Source organism: Myotis lucifugus, unplaced genomic scaffold (genome assembly GCF_000147115.1).
Source record: "Myotis lucifugus unplaced genomic scaffold, Myoluc2.0 scaffold_1, whole genome shotgun sequence".
NCBI classification, from domain to species: domain Eukaryota; kingdom Metazoa; phylum Chordata; class Mammalia; order Chiroptera; family Vespertilionidae; genus Myotis; species Myotis lucifugus.
The window spans coordinates 1,914,865-1,931,825 of record NW_005871049.1 but is presented as its reverse complement, the minus strand read 5'-3'; the positions used below and the strand labels follow the sequence as shown (position 1 = coordinate 1,931,825).

The 16,961-nt window shown below is 45.1% G+C and overlaps 2 protein-coding genes across 9 annotated transcripts in view; one reads left to right on the top strand and one right to left on the bottom strand.

Annotated features, from left to right (window-relative positions):
- The window catches only part of ZNF346 (zinc finger protein 346), a 26,403-nt gene extending 13,875 nt beyond the window's left edge, over nt 1–12,528 (bottom strand). The window contains exons 1-4 of the mRNA XM_023753770.1: nt 11,678–12,528; nt 8,195–8,298; nt 7,288–7,380; nt 3,696–3,840 (exon numbers count right to left, since the gene is read on the bottom strand). Of these exons, the coding sequence (XP_023609538.1) occupies nt 3,696–3,840; nt 7,288–7,380; nt 8,195–8,298; nt 11,678–11,852 (517 nt within the window). The 5' untranslated portion in view covers nt 11,853–12,528. The remainder of the gene's footprint in view (nt 1–3,695; nt 3,841–7,287; nt 7,381–8,194; nt 8,299–11,677) is intronic.
- A 4,111-nt stretch (nt 12,529–16,639) lies between these two features.
- The window catches only part of UIMC1 (ubiquitin interaction motif containing 1), a 72,557-nt gene continuing 72,235 nt past the window's right edge, over nt 16,640–16,961 (top strand). For 7 of the 8 annotated variants that reach the window (XR_002829243.1, XM_023753766.1, XM_006081604.3 and 4 more), the window contains exon 1: nt 16,640–16,787. The gene's annotated coding sequence lies outside the window, so the exon portion shown is untranslated. Of the gene's footprint in view, nt 16,894–16,961 lie in introns of all 8 variants that reach the window. The other variant, XM_014454486.2, reaches the window with a different exon arrangement.

Genomic DNA, 16,961 nt, shown 5'->3' with positions numbered 1-16,961 from the left:
TACTGAATGCAAATGAAGACTGGTAACTAGTTAATCACACTTGCACATGGGGCCCTGCCAGGGTGAATCACACAGTGAAAGCCTTCTCTGAGTAAGAAAACTGCAAAGATTTGGGGGAGCTAATCTGTTCAATAGCGTTAACTACTTTAGGAACATGATTCCTGATTTCCTCACGTTCTGAGGAGGTTCTGTACTTCTACTATCAAGTTGTAAATGACAACAGACCAGAGATGTACATGCTTGCAGTCTTTTTATCCTTCAGAATTCCCCAGAACTTCACAGTAAGTGGGATAAAAAGTTTGGGTGTTTTATTCCCATCCTCACAGTACCCCAGTACCACAGAGCTGGGAGGCAATGGGCAAATGTAGAAACTGAGGGTCTGAGGGCTTGCAGGGTCATTTAGAAAAGGCAACTATACTGGGAGGCTTTTTGGGCAACACTGCTTTCTGGGCTAAGGTGGGGAGAGAAGAGGATGACATTGACATTTATTTATGTGCTTTGTACATGTATTTTCTCCCTTGGTCCTCAGAACTGCTCCATGAGGTATACGAGTATATCATTTTGCTACACTACAGAGAAAAACCAGGGCTCACAGGACAAATGACTTGCCCAAGACCACCCAGCTAGTGAGTGGAACCAAAGTCTGTGTGATCCAAAGACCATGCCCTCTTTGCTCTGCCAGGCTGCCAGAGTGTGGTGAGTGGACCTGAAGGCTACAGTTCATGCTTTCACCTTCAGAAAAATCCCTGGTGTTGGTTAGTGAATTCTGTTAATCAGAGCCTGCTATGGGCATATGTGTAAACCTCCTGTGGATCAAGAGATGTCCGAATGCTGACTGCAGGTCATGCTGCTGCCATATAGAGTGGATGCCATAACTCACTAATGAGGCCACATGGCTGGAATGGTGTGGATCTAGTAACCACTGCTTTAAAAATGTGAGCTAGAACCTCCACCAATGGTGGAGGAGGGGTGGGGGGCTCAGCAGCACTCACAGATGTCTGAGGTGCTCTTTCATCTTGGTACCACTTTAATGCGGGAAGTTTTGAGAATTTTTAGCAAGCCAGAAGAAACTTGCTGGCTTTTCCCACAGTGATTTTCCAGTATAGGGAATCTCAATTTCTCTGGCCATTGATTTTCCTTGGTCATTGTTTCAGCAAGTCACTTGAAAAGTAATTTATGTGTTGCAGAATATTTAATAATATGAGAGAATATTCAGCATGTGGTACTGAGTTAAAAAGAAAAGGTTATACAGAAACGTGTTTCTTATGTTCTCAATTCTGTAAAGCAACAAAAACATACTGGTGATGTATGGAAAAAGACCAAAAGCATAAAGTAAAGGGGCTTTTCAGTATTTTCCAACTTTTCTACAATGAATGTAGATTTTTGACATCAGAAAAGAGATAATGGTTGATATAAAGGTCATTTTTTAAAAGATACTGAAGAGAAGCATCAGAGGCAAATGCTTAAGTAAAGTTAAAGGAACTACTTAATGGACATCCAATAAAAATGAGACCTCTGGGAGTCTTCCCTCAAGAAACAGCTTGAAATATGGAAAGAGTATTCTATATGGATGTTTATTATAGAGTTATTTATAAATACCAAGAAGGAGAGAGGGAAAAACATTAGAGGAATGGTTGAATGTGGTATGATGAGATGCTTTCTAGTCATTAAAAATGTTTATAAAAAAGTTCTTAATAACATGAGGAAATGCAAATGTTAAATTAAAATGAAGAGTATAAAAGAAAACTGCACGCACAATATAATTATATTATTGTGAAAAGACACATACACAGTTTATATGTGTGTTCTGGTATTTTGAAAGTAACCAACATATTAACAGTGTTTTTCTCTTGGTGGTAGGATTTGGGTGAAAGTTTACTTTTTTCTTTGTACTTTTTGCATTGTTTGAACTAGAATTATTCATAATGAGTATGCATCATTTTTATAAAAACAAGATTATTTAAAGTATTGTATGTTTATATGTTCATATACATGGATTCAATCTAGATATACATAAAACAGATACAGACACACACATACACGCACACACACAGCAAAGGATTATAGGAGAAACAGTACTATAAAATGTTAACAATGGTTACCTCTGAATGGTAAAATTATGGGCATTTTTTCTTTCCACTTATCAATATTTTCCATATTTTTTACATGCTTATATCACTTTTACATTTAAAATGTTTAATTTCAGAAACATACTAATAAACTCATGTGATAACAGGAAAATGTGCTTAAACTAAAAGTAAAAGCAGGATACATGCATGACAATTACAACTATATAAAAAAACATATATGCATGTGGCAAAGGCCAAAAGTGGATATGGAAAATAACTTTCAGAATATGGAATCCTTGGGACTAGGCATATTCCAGGGAATTTTCCTATTTATGGAGAGATAAGTCCATATAAAGATAAGTGAGTGACCTTACAAAGTTCTGTTCCTAAGCTGGTTTCTCTTGGCCTAATATTTAGTTTTTTTGGTGCCATGAATGGTACCAACACTGACTTTAACGAAAGCAATTATTGTTAGTAATAGGCTCAGGTGGTAGATGCCTGCCCAACTACTGCATTAGATGTGGGGAATGCCACTCACTGGCTATCTTAATGATGGTGATAATACTAACAATAGCAGCTGTCATTTACTGGGCATCTGTTATGTCCTAGGTTCTATATATATTATTTCATCCTCACAACCTGTGAAGGTGAGGAAACTCAGGCATGAAGTCATATAGACGGTAAATAACAGCCCTGAGATTTAAACCTGGGCATCTGTGAGTTCAAAGCCCAGCTTCATAGCATGAATAACTAGATTTGGGTGTGATAGAAGGTATAATTATAAGTGAATTTTTTTACTCTATCTTCAAAGCCTTCCAAAACATTGTTGTCTTGTTTTCATAATACAATAATATAAAAAAGGATAGTAAGTATTATAGATAGTATAATCTACTTCTTGGTCCAAAATGAAGAGAGAAGCAAAAGTTGCCAAGAAAAAATAAAATAAAGATCAAAGAATTTTCACTCTTGACTAACTGCAGTTAGCAGAGGTTAAAAAATCCCAGAAAGTCAGGAGTTAATGAGATGAAATCAAGAGCCCCAGTGGTGACAAGATAAAGGGGGTTACTTTAGAAGTCACTATACTGGGAATGAATTCATAGCAGTTGCAAACACAGCTTATGGGGCAATAGTGATAGTACTGAAGTATTCAGCTTTGAAAGGCAAGTCCCTGTCTTGAGAAGAGGCACCTTTGAAGATTAAAGTGAGCAGGGCATAACCTGAGCACACAAAAAAGACTAGGTTTTAGCTTTCAACTTGGAACATATGATAATAAGTGCAGGTGGATGATGGGAGGAAAAAATCTAAGTGGGAGAGGTTGGAAGTAGAATGCTCTCACGGTGTGCATGGCCTGAAAGACTTTGACACTCCCGAATTATTAGTCAGAACAAAAGCTCAGGGCTAAGACGCTTCTGATGTAACCAAATAAAGAGAGGTTAGGTGAGTACAACTCTGAGACTGCATTTCAATGAAGCTGGGTCTACTTTAATATTTTTAAGGGCTCCCAAAAGCAGTTCAACCTCTTCAAGTCTGTGGCCCCAGTGATAATTTCTGGGAGCACCTGGCATTAGTGCCCTAAGGATGGGGTTAGGGGGGTCCCGATATAGCACTACTCAGGAAAACCAGTACCTTCCACCTTAGTGGATTGCTGCTTCAGCTTTAAGTTCTTTGCGTGGGTCTTCCCCAGGTAGTGCGACTGGGCCACGACAGGGGAGGAAAAGGTCATGTTACAGATGGGGCAGCACTGGTTCTTGTCTTTGCTTCTGCTGCTCTTCTGGTTGGGAGAAAGAACACAGGTCTGAACATGTCACTGCCCGGCCAGAAAATCTTAAATGGTTCCCCATTGCCCACAGGAGAATGGGTATTCAAGGCCCCGTTCACACACTACCCCAACCTACCTTTCTGGATTCTTCTCCAGCTAACTCATCCCAGGCTCTACTCACCATTCCCCACTTTATGCTCTGTTCCTTTACTTTTTGTGTGGGCCATTCTTGCTACCTAGAATGATCTTTCCTTCTTTTCTGCCTGGCATATGTCCACTTACCCTTTAAGGCCCAGATTAAATATAACATCTTCTGGGAGACTTTTACTCAAGAAAATTATTCAATAAACAATTATCAAGCCACTTTGTGTGACTATTCCAGGAAAAATTAATTTTGTTCCTCCCCCATACTCCCAGAGTGCATGAAACAGACCTCTCTAGCATACCACTTGTAACCCTAAACTGACAGTGTAATAGCTTGGGAGACTTTTCTGTGAACTAAACTTCAACATGGACGGCATGGACTGTTTGACTTTGTTTCCTATCCTTAGCAACCTGCTGGAGTCTGGCACACAGCAGAGGCTCAGGGTTTATCGAACAAGTAGATCATTTTGTTTAAATTTTTACTTATTGATTTGAGAGAGAGAGAGGGAGAGAAAGAGAAAAAGAAAGAGAGAGAGAGAGATATCAATTTGCTATCCCACCTATTTATGCATTCATTGATTGCTTCTTGTATGCGCCCTGACTGGAGATCAAACCCGCAACCTTGGTGTATCGGGACTACACTCTAACCAACTGAACTACCAGGCCAGGGCAATACAGCATTTAATTTTTTTATTTATTTTTGTTATCCTCACCTGAGGATTTTTCCCATTGCTTTTTAGAGAGAGTGGAAGGGAGGAGGTGGGGAGAGAAGAGAAACATCGATGTGAAAGAGACATATTAATTGGTTGCCTCCCAAACATTGGGGTCAGGGACTCAACCTACAACCCAGGTACCTGCCCTTGACTGGGAATCAAACCCATGACCCTCTGGTGCTTGGGCTGATGCTCTAACCATCAAGCAACACTGGTCAGGGCAAGACAACATTTTATTTTATTTTTATTACTAGAGGCCCGGTGCATGAAATTTGTGCACTCTGGGGGGTGGGGTCCCTCAGCCCGGCCTGCACCCTCTTGCAGTCTGGGAGCCCTCGGGGGATGTCCAACTGCAGGCTTAGGCCTGTTCCCCTAAGCTGGCAGTTGGACATCTTTAGTGCTGCCGTGGAGGCAGGAGAGGCTCCCGCCACCGCCGCTCTGCTCGCCAGCCTCGAGCCCGGCTCAGGGCTTCTGGTTGAGCAGCACTCCCCCTGTGGGAGTGCACTGACCACCAGGGGGCAGCTCCTGTGTTGAGTGTCTGCCCTCTGGTGGTCAGTATGCATCATAGCAACCAGTCGTTCCACTGTTCAGTCGATTTGCATATTAGCCTTTTATTATATAGGATTATTATTATTTGTTTAATCTTACCCAAGGATATTTTTCCATCGCTTTTTAGGGAGAGTGAGAGAGGGAAAGACAGAGAAACATCGATGTGAGAGAAACACATCGATTGGTTGCCTCCTGCATGAGCCCAACCAGGGATGGGGCTGGGGATGAGCCTGCAACCAAGGTATGTATCCTTGACCAGAATTGAACCTGGGACCCTTCGGTCCGTTGGCTGACACTCTATCCAATGAGCAAAACTGGTTAGGGCAAGACAACATTTTAAACCTTGGCACTATCAACATTTTGGGCTGGAAAATTCTTTAATTGGGGGAGGGGGAGGAGCCTGTGACCTTGTTTGAACTACTGGACCACCCGAGTTGAAGGAACTGAAATACAAAGAGGTGAAGTGACTTGCTCAGGGTCACAGAGTTGATCCTGATTTTCTTTTTTTTTTTTTTTAAATATGTTCTTATTGATTTGAGAGAGAAGAAGTGAGAAGGAGAGAGAGATATGATGAGAGAGAACCACTGATCAGCTGCTTCCTACATGACCCCTACTGGGGATCGAACCTGCAATCCAGGCTTGTGCCCTGACCAGGAATCGAACCATAACCTACAGGTTCATGGGTCCATGCTCAACCACTGAGCCATATTGGTAAGGCTCCTTTTTTTTTTTTAAAGAAAAAATGTTTATTGATTTTTAGAGAGAGAGGAAGGGAGAGGGAGAGAGAAATATCAATGTGAGAGGGAACATCTTTTGGGTATCTCCTGTATGCTCCCTACTGGGGATGGAGCCTGCAACCTGGGCATGTGCTCTGAGAATTGAACCAGAAAACCTTCAGGGCATGAGATGACACCCAACCAACTAAGTCACATCAGCCAGGGCTATTTATTATTATTATTTAAAAAAGTATTATTTTTATTGATTTTAGAAAGGAAGGGAGGAGATAGAAACATCAACCTTGAGAGAGAACCATTGCTCAGCTGCCTCCTGCATGTCCCACACTGGGGTTCCAGCCTGCAACCCAGGCATGCGCCCTGATCAGGAATCGAACCTTGACCTCCAGGTTCATAGGTTGATGCGAAACCACTGAGCCATTTTTAATTTTTATTGAACTTATTGGGGTAGCATTGGTTAGATCCTGACTTTTGGAATTCTAAATTACAAGAAGGGCAAGTAGGGGATCAGTCTAGTGAATTGGAGAAGGGATGAGCATGGCCCTTCAAACCTATAATAGGAGGCACAGTTTGTATATTCACTGAGTATATACTAGGAATTGAAATTACCTTATGATACCCTTAAGAGGTAGAAAATTACTATCGCCATTTTATGGTTAAAGTACACAAAGGTTAAGTAATTTACCTCAAGTCATCTAACCAGTAAGTTGTAGAGCCAGTGCTAGTTTCTTATCCCATGATGTTTGCACAGCCTCCTATGGAATAAAAATTATAGTACCCCTATGGATTCTGGGTTGTTTCAGCATAATTCCCACATTATTTCTAAGCCAAAAAGCAAATGTGTTTACATCTCTATCAGAGCAGGCATCTGATAAAGTGTTCCTACCACTTGTCTCAAAACATTCAAGTGCTGAGCTCAGCTCTTTTCCCTGATCTCAAGAAAGCAGCCTGGCCTCCTTCCACTTTGTTTCCTTAAGCAGTGAATGGGCAGCTTCTTGTTCTACTCCATCAAACCACTGGGTGGTAATACATAGCAATGGCTCCATTTACTAAGCTCCTGCTATGTGCCAGGCTCTGTGTGGGGTCTTTTTCTTTCCCTCATTTTAGTTTGGAAAAATCCTAAAACATAGTTATTAGCATCCTCTTTTTGATAAAGGAAGAAATCAAGGCTCAGAGAAGTAATAAGACTTGCCCAAGTCACACGACAGGGCTGGAATTTGAAGCCAAGTCAGACTCAAAGCCCATGCTCTTTTTACCACACCAACCTGTCTGCTGGCTTCATCAGGAAGCAAGCAGTATCAACATGGCAGCTGGATTACCTGATCTGAGTCTAGCTTCTTCATTTCCCCCTTTAATGTCTCCATTCCATGGATTGCTAGGTATCTCTTCACTTTGTTGGCATGTTTTTTGCTCTGTAAGAACCCAGGAAAAAGATAAAAGATAGCCAAATGCCAATTCATATCTAAGGAACTCAAAAACACTTACTAGATTTTCACCTGATTCATCCTCATAAAACTTTTAAGCAGGAGAGGGTGTGGGAAGAAACCTAGTCTATGGAGTTCCCACTCTGCTCAAGGCACTTTACATGCTGTCAAATCTAATCTTTACAAGCTATGAGAAAATTATCATCATCTCTATCTTGTTTTTGTTTTGTTTAATCCTCACCTGAGGATATTTTGTCCATTGATTTTTAGACAGAGTGGAAGGGAGGGGGAGAGACAAAGAGACAGGAACATCGATGTGAAAGTGACACATTGATTGGTTGCCTTCCCCATGGGGATTGAGCCTGCAACCGAGGTATATGCCCTTGACCGGAATCGAACCTGGGACCCTTTGGTCTGTGGGCTGATGCTCTATCCACTGAGGCAAACCAGCTAGGGCATCATCTCTATCTTATAGATGAGAAAACAGAGGCTGAAGATGCTGAGGATTTTTGCCCAAGATGAGTAGCAGAGCTGTGATTCAAACTCTGGTCTATTTAAAGCCAAAGCTCATACTTTCTACTGTATAAGCTACAAGGGAAGATATAAGTATAATGATTCTGACTTAGATGAGAGAAATGGGACTTGGGAAAAATTAAGTTAGTCTTCAAGTTACAGTCAACATGCATGGAGGCAACATCTGGGTAGCTAAGAAGGAATTACACTTCACAGTGCAAGTTGGGAGAAGTGGGGGCTTGGAACTAGGTCTGGAAAGTAAAGCAGTTCTAAAGGTACTATGGCATACCTGGTAGTGTGCCAGCTTCTGAGATTCTGAAATGAGCAAGGCGCAGCAAACCTTACACTGGGTGTTGGTGAAGAGACACTGGTTCTTCTGGATCATATGCTCCACTATAGAGAGGAAAATAAAATCTGTGAGTTAAAAATCTGCTTCAATAGCATTGTCTTTGAACCTGCCTCAAATGCAGGCACTGAGTAATGGAATGCCATACTATTATATTGTGACAAACCTCAGGCACTCTTTCCCTTCTGCTTTCATGACTCATGCTATGTTCTCGCACCGTGTATACTATTACTTACTTTATAATTTTATGTAAGCCAACTTCATTTTCTAAATAAATTGTTTAATATTTTTTAAGCTGAGATATAATTGACATATAACATTATATTAATTTCAGGTGTAGCCTAGTTAACATCCATCACCACTCAGTTACAATTTTTTTTCTTTTTATGAAAACTTTTCAGATCCACTCTCTTAGCAACTTTCAAATATACAGTTATTAACTATAGTCACCATGCTATACAAGTAAATTCTTTTAAAAAGAAATCTTTAGATCACAAACTTAATGGGTAGCAATAAAAATGAAACAATTTTAGCCAGATACTGGCACAGTGGCTTGGAGCTCTCTCTAAAAAGAACAATAAGAGAGCAGCAACTGGGAAGAGAGGTGTTACGACAAGGTAGCACCCAACTGAGACTTCTTCCCTGAAAGAACTGGAAGGATTGAAAGACTTGACAAGGGAATCATTTTCTCACTGTTCTTTTAAAAAATTTATTATAATCATACATTTTGTATCTTTTTATTATTTGTGGAACATTTTCTGTGGAGTTAAAAATGAAGTAACCTTCCTGGGGGGCAGGAGGGACAGGATCGGGCTGAAAGAGGTTAACGGGGAAAAAGGAGAACCTATGTAATACTTTCAACAATAAAGATTAGAAAAAAAAATAAAGCAACCTTCAAAATTGCTCCACTAAAAGATCAATAGCATTTTTTAAATTTATTGATTGATTTCAGAGAGAAAGGGAGCGGGAGAGATAGAAACATCAGTTATGAGAGAATCATTGACCCACTGCCTCTTGCATGCCCCCTACCGGGCATGTAACCTGACCAGGAATCGAACCTCCTGGTTCGTAAGTTGATGCTCAACTGATCTATACCCGCCAGGTGCATTTTCTAATTATTTAAATTTACATTGGTATAATGGGACACACAGAATTGGGTAGAAAACTGTATTGGGGTTTAATTATTAAAAGACTAGAACATTCTTTTAAAAAATATATCTTTTTATTGATTTCAGAGAGGAAGAGAGAGGGAGAGAGAGAGAAAGAAACATAGATGTTAGAGAGAAACATGGATCGGTTGCTTCCCGTAAACACCCCGACCAGGAATCGAACAAGTGACCTTTTAGTGCGTGGGAGGATGTTTAACTGACTGAGCCACACCAGCCATGGCTAGAACATTTTTTAAAAAAAATATTTGTATTGATTTCAGAGAGGGAGAGGTAGAGAGAGATAGAAACATCAATGATGAGAATCGTTCGGTTGCCTCCTGCATGCCCCACACTGGGGATCGAGCCTGCAACCCAGTAATGTGCCTTAACTGGAATCAAACTGTGACCTCCTGGTTCATAGGTGTGGCTCAACCTCTGAGCCACACCAGCAGGGCTAGAACATTCTTTTTGAAATATCGCCTCACACTTGTCAGAATGGCTATCATTAATAAATCAACAAACAAGTGTTGGCGAAGATGTGGAGAAAAGGGAACCCTCGTGTACTGTTGGTAGGAATGCAGATTGGAAAACCACGGAAAACAATATGGAGGGTCCTCAAAAAATTAAAAATGGCCCGGCTGGCGTGGCTCAATGGTTGAGTGTCAACCTACAAACCAGGTGGTCACAGTTCAATTTCTGGTACAGTTACAATGGGTGAATTTTATGATATGTAAATTATAACTCAATGAAAGTGCAGAGAAAAAAACAATGTGAGTAGAAACTGGTGCTATAGGTATCTACCTAGATCTCATATAAATATTGTATAAGTGTGGCGGCTAGGGAAATGAACTGGTGTGACACTGTACATTCATACACACATAGAGACAGTTCACTTTTCAACGCAGTCACTGTGTTCTATGTCCTCTGAGGACAAAGGTCACTTCCTCTGCTTGTGTGCACCCAACTCTTAGGCATTCCTCTTCACTATACCCACCACATTATAATAAAACTGCTGTGGTGTCTGCTTCCTGGACCAGACTGCAAGCCCCTTCAGGGCAAGAACAGTTTTTTCCTCACCTCTGACACCCAAACAGTCTTGAAATAGAGCAGGCATCAGTGAATGTTTGTGAAATAAGAGAAAAATTGTGGGGGAGGGAGGGCACAAATTTGTACATAATAATTTAGGAATCAGGCTAGACTAGTTTTTAAACTGGAGAAGTATGTATATACGAGGGTATAGGTCTGTGTGCCACCCCAAACTGAAACATATAGTCCTTGGCTGTGGTAAAAAACTCCATTTCATTCCAGGGGGCATCAGTTCACAGGTAAACATATTAAACTTTTCAAGATCTGTCTGTGCAGCGAGCACAAACCATTAGAGCAGTCTGATTGCCCTGCAGATTACTTGACAGGATTAGCACAGAAGCCCTGAGAGCTGGTGTTCTTTTGGGTAGTTAAGCAGCTAGCTTTCCCAAGGACTGTTAAGAGGGTCACACAACCAGGTCAGGCCAGCTTTTTCCATCTCCTCTATCTCCATCTTACCCGCCGCTAAGTAACAGGCAGAGCAAGCTGCAAAGCTTCTTTCTCAGATTCCTGGCCCCCATCTCAGAAAAGGGTAGAGACCAGACAACTACAAAGGGGGGTTAAGCCAGGGCTCCATCCATCACCAAGGCCAGCAGGAACATGGGGGTATGAAGAAGGCCTTCTAGAGCCCTTGGAAATTGGGGCATGAGAGAAAGGAGGCTAGAGACATTACGGGTGGGGGAGCCTGGAGATCGGGGCGATGGAGAATCAGGGAGAAATGGCGAGGAAGCTAGAAGTCTGGCGGGATGGTTCTGTAGGTCTCACAGAGGGTGTGGAGAGGAACTGCAGTCCCCGAGCCAGGGAAGAGCTGCGCTTCGGCGGGTGAGGAAGGCGGGGCAGGAACACCCGCGGCCTGAGCGCGAGAAGGCCCTTGACCACATGCGCGCAGGAGCCTTGATTTTCAGGAGCTGGCCTGGATGGCCGGCGCCCTGGCCGGTGGGGTGCAGGCCTGGATGGCCGGCGCCCTGGCCGGTGGGGCGCAGGCCTGGATACCCGGCGCCCGGGCCGGTGGGGTGCACGAGTTCGGGAGTCCCCGGCTGCGTCACGCAAGGGGGCGGGCCGGGAGCCAGGGGGTGGGACCATAGAGTCGGGGGCTGGTCCGCATTCCAGCCTCGCGCTTCCGCCACTCTCGCGAAAGGAGCGGGCGGGCGAGGGGGTTCCTTCCCGAGACCCCCACCCTCCCTCCTTCACTCACCTTCCTCCCTCCCCACTGGTTGGGCCCCGGACACTGCCTCCCACAGGCGGCACGCCCTCTCGCGGTCGAAGCGCAGCCCGTCCGGTTCCCGGCCCTCCGGCTCCTCGGAGCTGAGGTATGGCTGGAGCCCTCCGCTGTCCGTGGCCTGCACCGTGCCCAACGCGGGATACTCCATCTTCCCCGCAAACCCAAATCCACCGATGGAACCTCGGCCTCGCGAGATGTGGCCGGACGGGTGACTTTTGCCCGGCTAACAAATCTCGCGAGGTTGGGAGCCGCGAACCGCGCTGGGTTTCCCGCCCTGGCGGTTCTTTTGCCTGGTAACTGCTTGGGCTCTCGGATCCTCCGCTGCTGACGCGGAAGTCGGTCAACAATTCTGCGGCGGCTCCCTCCTTTCCGGACGCCTCGCGCAGGTCTTGGCGCAGGGGTCTCACTCTGCACACGGTCAGCCTTGAACACTTACCATTTCGTTCTCATGAAGGCCCCACGATGTGGGAATATTCTCCCCGTTTCGCTGGTAGGGAAACTGAGGCTCAGAACCTAGAAGTGGTTTACTCGAGTTCACTACTAGTAAGTTAGTGATAGAGGAAACGCCATCTCCGTGATTAGATACCTTTTGAGTTCCAACTGTTAGCCCCCAGCCCAGACCTCCCCTTAAACTCCTTTCCTGTCAAACTCGTAATTGTGTCGGAGCCACCATCTCTGGCCAAGGTTACCGCTGTGGAGTTCTCTAGTCCCTTCCTTTGCTCTTCAGGTATTCTAAGCACAGCAGCCCCAGTGATCCTCTTGAAACAAGCCATATCATGACACCCAGGTGCTCCAATTCTCCAACACCTTTTTTTTTTTTTTTTAATCCTCACCCAAGGATACTTTTCCATTGATTTTTAGGGAGAATGGAAGAGAGAGAGGGAAAGACAGAGAGAGATACTGATGTGAGAGAAACACATCAGTTGGTTGTCTCCTGCATGAGCCCCAACCAGGGCTTGGTCCAGGAAGGAGCCTGCAACCAAGGTACTTGCCCCTAACTGGAATCGAACCAGGGACCCTTTGGTCTGCAGGCCGATGCTCTATCCACTGAGCCAAACCGTCTAGGGCTCTCCTATCACCTTTTTATCTCTTCAAAAAGCTAAAATCGCCTGGCTGGCCTTGGTGCCTCACTTCCAGGAAGCCTCTCAGTAAGTTTCAGTTTCTAGGTCTTTTTATTTTTTTACTAGAGGCTTGGTGCACGAAATTTGTGTACTGGGCGGGAGGGCCCTGCCCAGGCTGAACCCTCTTGCAGTCTGGGAGCCCTTGGGGGATGTCTGACTGATGGTTTAGGCCTGCTCCCTGGGCAGTCAGACATCCTTAGTGCTGCTGTGGAGGCGGGAGAGGCTCCTGCCACCCCCCACCCCCACCACCCCCACTGCGCTCGCAAGCCATGAGCCCAGCTTCTGGCTGAGCAGCACTCACCCTGTGGGAGTGCACTGACCACCAGGGGCCAGCTCCTGTGTTGAGCGTCTGCCCCCTGATGGTCAGTGCATGTAATAGCGATCAGTTGTTCTGCTGTTCCGTCGATTTGCATATTAGCCTTTTATGCCTGCGGGATCGGGCCAAAACCAGCTCTCCAGGGGTCCTGGATTGTGAGAGGTTGCAGGTCAGGCCTAGGGACCCCACCGGTGCATGATCAGGGCTGGGGAGGGACACAGGAGGTTGGCTAGCCGGGAGGGACCGTAGGAGGGCTCCAGGTCGTGTCTGGCCCATCTTGCCCAGTCCCAATCAGCCAGACCCCAGCAGCAAGCTAGCCTACTGGTCGGAGCGTCTGCCCCCTGGTGGTCAGTGCACATCATAGCGACTGGTTGACCAGTTCACTGCCCCCTGGTGGTCAGTGCACGTCATAGTGAGTGGTTGAGTGGCTTTAGCATATCATTAGCATATTATGCTTTGATTGGTTGAACGGATGACTGGACACTTAGCATATTAGGCTTTTATTATGTAGGATTTTTATTGATTTCAGAGAGGAAGGGAGAGAGAGAGAAAAATCAATGATGAGAGAGAATCATTGATTGGCTGCCTCCCACATGTCCTGCATTGGAGATCGAACTGCAACCTGGGCATGTGCCCTGAGTGGGAATTGAAGGTGAATTCCTGTTATTCCAAACACTCAAGCCTCCAGCAGAATTCCTGTAATGGTTAGCATATCTACTGCAGGAGCTATCTGCCTGAGGCCATGGGAAAAATGCAAGCTAGAATTTAGATAGACTCACAGAGACAGCTTTTCACTCCATTACAAGTGGAGGTCATCTTAGAGCAGTGGTTCTCAACCTTGGCTGCACATTAGAATCACCTAGGAATCTTTTTAAAATCCTGATTTCTTGGCCTCATCCTCTGGAAATTCTGTTTCTTTGTTACTAATGTTGTGGCCCCACCCCATAACAAAGAAACAGAATTTCCGGAGGATGAGGCCCAGAAATCAGGATTTTAAAAAGATTCCCAGGTGATTCTAATGTGCAGCCAAGGTTGAGAATCACTGTCTTAGAGGCTGCCTACCATTGGCTGGCTCTCCTTAGGGTTGCAAGATGGCTGCTAACAACTGCATCACCAATCTTCTCTGAGATAGGATGCCCCAAAAAGACCTTTCTGGCCCTGCATTGAAAACTTTTTTGGTTCCCTTCTTCACACTTCAGTTCAATTAGCATGTATTGAGTGTTTGCTTTTGGCCAGGCTCTTTGCTACTTGCTAGGGTTACATGGAATCCATGTAATGGATCATGTCTTCAGAAAGCTAACAAATCTTATAGAATAGATAGATATATGCAGCAGATAATTGCACTATATAATGGGTGATTGAAAGTCCCAGGAGCTGAGGAACCAAGCAAGAGAAATGAACTGGAGTTACAAGAGGTAGATGAAAAAGTGGTTTAGCTAGATTTGGGAGGATCATTTGGAGGTAGGTGACTTGATTAAATGTTACAAAAAAGTACTGAGACTAATGTATAGTTCCACTACCCAAGTGTTAACACTTTGCTATGTTTATTTTTAGGTTTCTTCTTTTTTAAAAAAGAAATCATTGAGGCAGGATAGTAAGAACCTAGGAAAATTCCTTGGCAAGTGGAATGGGGAAACTGAGACAGCTGAACAAACTGGCTGAGCAATTTACCCCCAGCTACAGGTCATCTCCCTAGAGATAACATCTAGGACTAAGTTGTATTTAAACACCAGGCCCAGAAAAGCAGCAAAACCAGGTGGGCATCGCCAGGATTAGCTGTAGTGACTAATGACCCCCCTGGTGCCAACCAATCAGTGGAGACCCCGAGCCTGAAAGGGTACACTTGGAAAAGCTGATGAATATTCTGTTGAGATCCTTCCTTAAGACTGCTCCTCAACTCCCAGTCTTTAAAAAACCTCAAAACGAAGATCCCAAAATGAATGAGTCCCCCTCCCTGGAGCATGCCCCTGTCTTTCCCTCCCCGCTCTTCTTCCCCCACAAGGGTGCATCTCCTAAACTCCAGGGGTCCCCATGAGCCTTGCAAGCAGGGGAGCAATGGGCAGCAGCAGCTCCTCCCAGGCTAAACCCCTGAACCTGTCTCCAAAGCCCCTTTTCTCTGACTTCCCAGTGAGCTAAAGCAGCTCCACCTAGGCTCATTTCTTATAGTATTTCCAGAGAGCCAAAGCAGCCCCACCTATGCTCTCCTGTTGCATTTTCTGTCATAAGCCCTTGTTTCACGGTCCTCAGCTTTAATAAACATACTCTCAAAATCACCTGGATTAATGTTATGAAGTTTTTTTTTTTAAAATATATATTTTATTGATTTTTTACAGAGAGGAAGGGAGAGAGATAGAGAGTTAGAAACATCGATGAGAGAGAAACATCGATCAGCTGCTTCCTGCACACCCCAAACTGGGGATGTGCCCGCAACCAAGGTACCTGCCCTTGACCGGAATCGAACCTGGGACCTTTCAGTCCGCAGGCCGACGCTCTATCCACTGAGCCAAACCGGTTTCGGCTATGAAGTTTTTTTTGCACGAAGTCAAGGACCCACACATTATGGGCCAGCTTGAGGCAGACCCACTAAGGGCCAGGTCCCCTTTCCAGTAACATCATGACAGATCTGAAGTCCTGTTTATCCGCTCTCCCCATCCATCCTGGCTCCCACCCCTCCCGCCTCCTGCCCTCATAACATAATCACATTGTGTGTCCATCTATTCATGTAGTTCATTTTCTATACATAGGTTTTCCATAATCAGGATATACTGTTATTCTATGTACTTTTAAATGTACGTATATTTTACAGTGTAGTTTGTTGGCATGTCGCCATTTCAGTAACTCATGCTATGAGCTATCAAATGTTGCTACTTATTAGTTTCATTGTAATATTTTATCTTGGAAACATCACATCATCCATGTCGTATTGGACATTTCTGTTATTTTTATTTATTTTTTTAGAAGGGAGCAGGCTTGAATATAAGCATGTCTTTTTGTGTACACTTGTAGCAGTTTCTGTATTGTTTTAGACATGAAATTGCTGGGTCATGCACATTTTAAATTTCACCCCCCAAAAAAGTAAACCTACTTAAAAGATTATCATTAAAAAAAAATTTTTCACCGAAGTGGCTGTTCTGATGTTACACTTCACCTGACATCCCTAAGAGTTTCCCAGATTTCCCCCTCCCTGAAATGACCAGATTGTAACATTTACCCTGAGTTTTCAAGCGGTCACGTGAGCAGATAATTTCCGTGTAACTAGGTTCACGCAAAAGGGCCGGAAGAGGTTTGATTGTCAGAGAGAACTTTGAAGGGTTAACGGGAGTGTTTTGCGGGCTCGGTGCTACTCTGGTTTCCTGCCAAGGGCTAGGAGGTAACACAGCGAACCGGCACACGGCGAGAGCTCGGCAGGGCCGAGGCTGGGGGCACCCGGGGGCGCCTCCCCCCCCCCCCCGCAGTTGGTACGTCCTGGCGTGGCTTCCCCCGCGCGGTGCTCGTTGGTTTCGTCACCGGACGCCGGCGGGTCCGCCGGGCAGTGCCCAACTTCGCGCGCACCTCCGCTCGCCCGCCCCCAGCTCCTGACGTGGTGCGGCCGCTCGTGACCCCCGCACCGGGAGGAGGGGCTCGGCCCCGCCGCGAGGGCCGGTCGGTGAGTACCTGCCGCCTCCGCAGGATCCAGTCCGCCCTCTTCCCGCCGCCTCTCCCGCACGGGGTCCGCGGCCCGCTCCTCCCGCGGCGGCGCCTCTGACAAACGGGTAGGGCCCGCTCGACGCGCCGACGGGCCGCTCGGGACACCCGAGATGGCCCTTCGGACGCCGGCAGG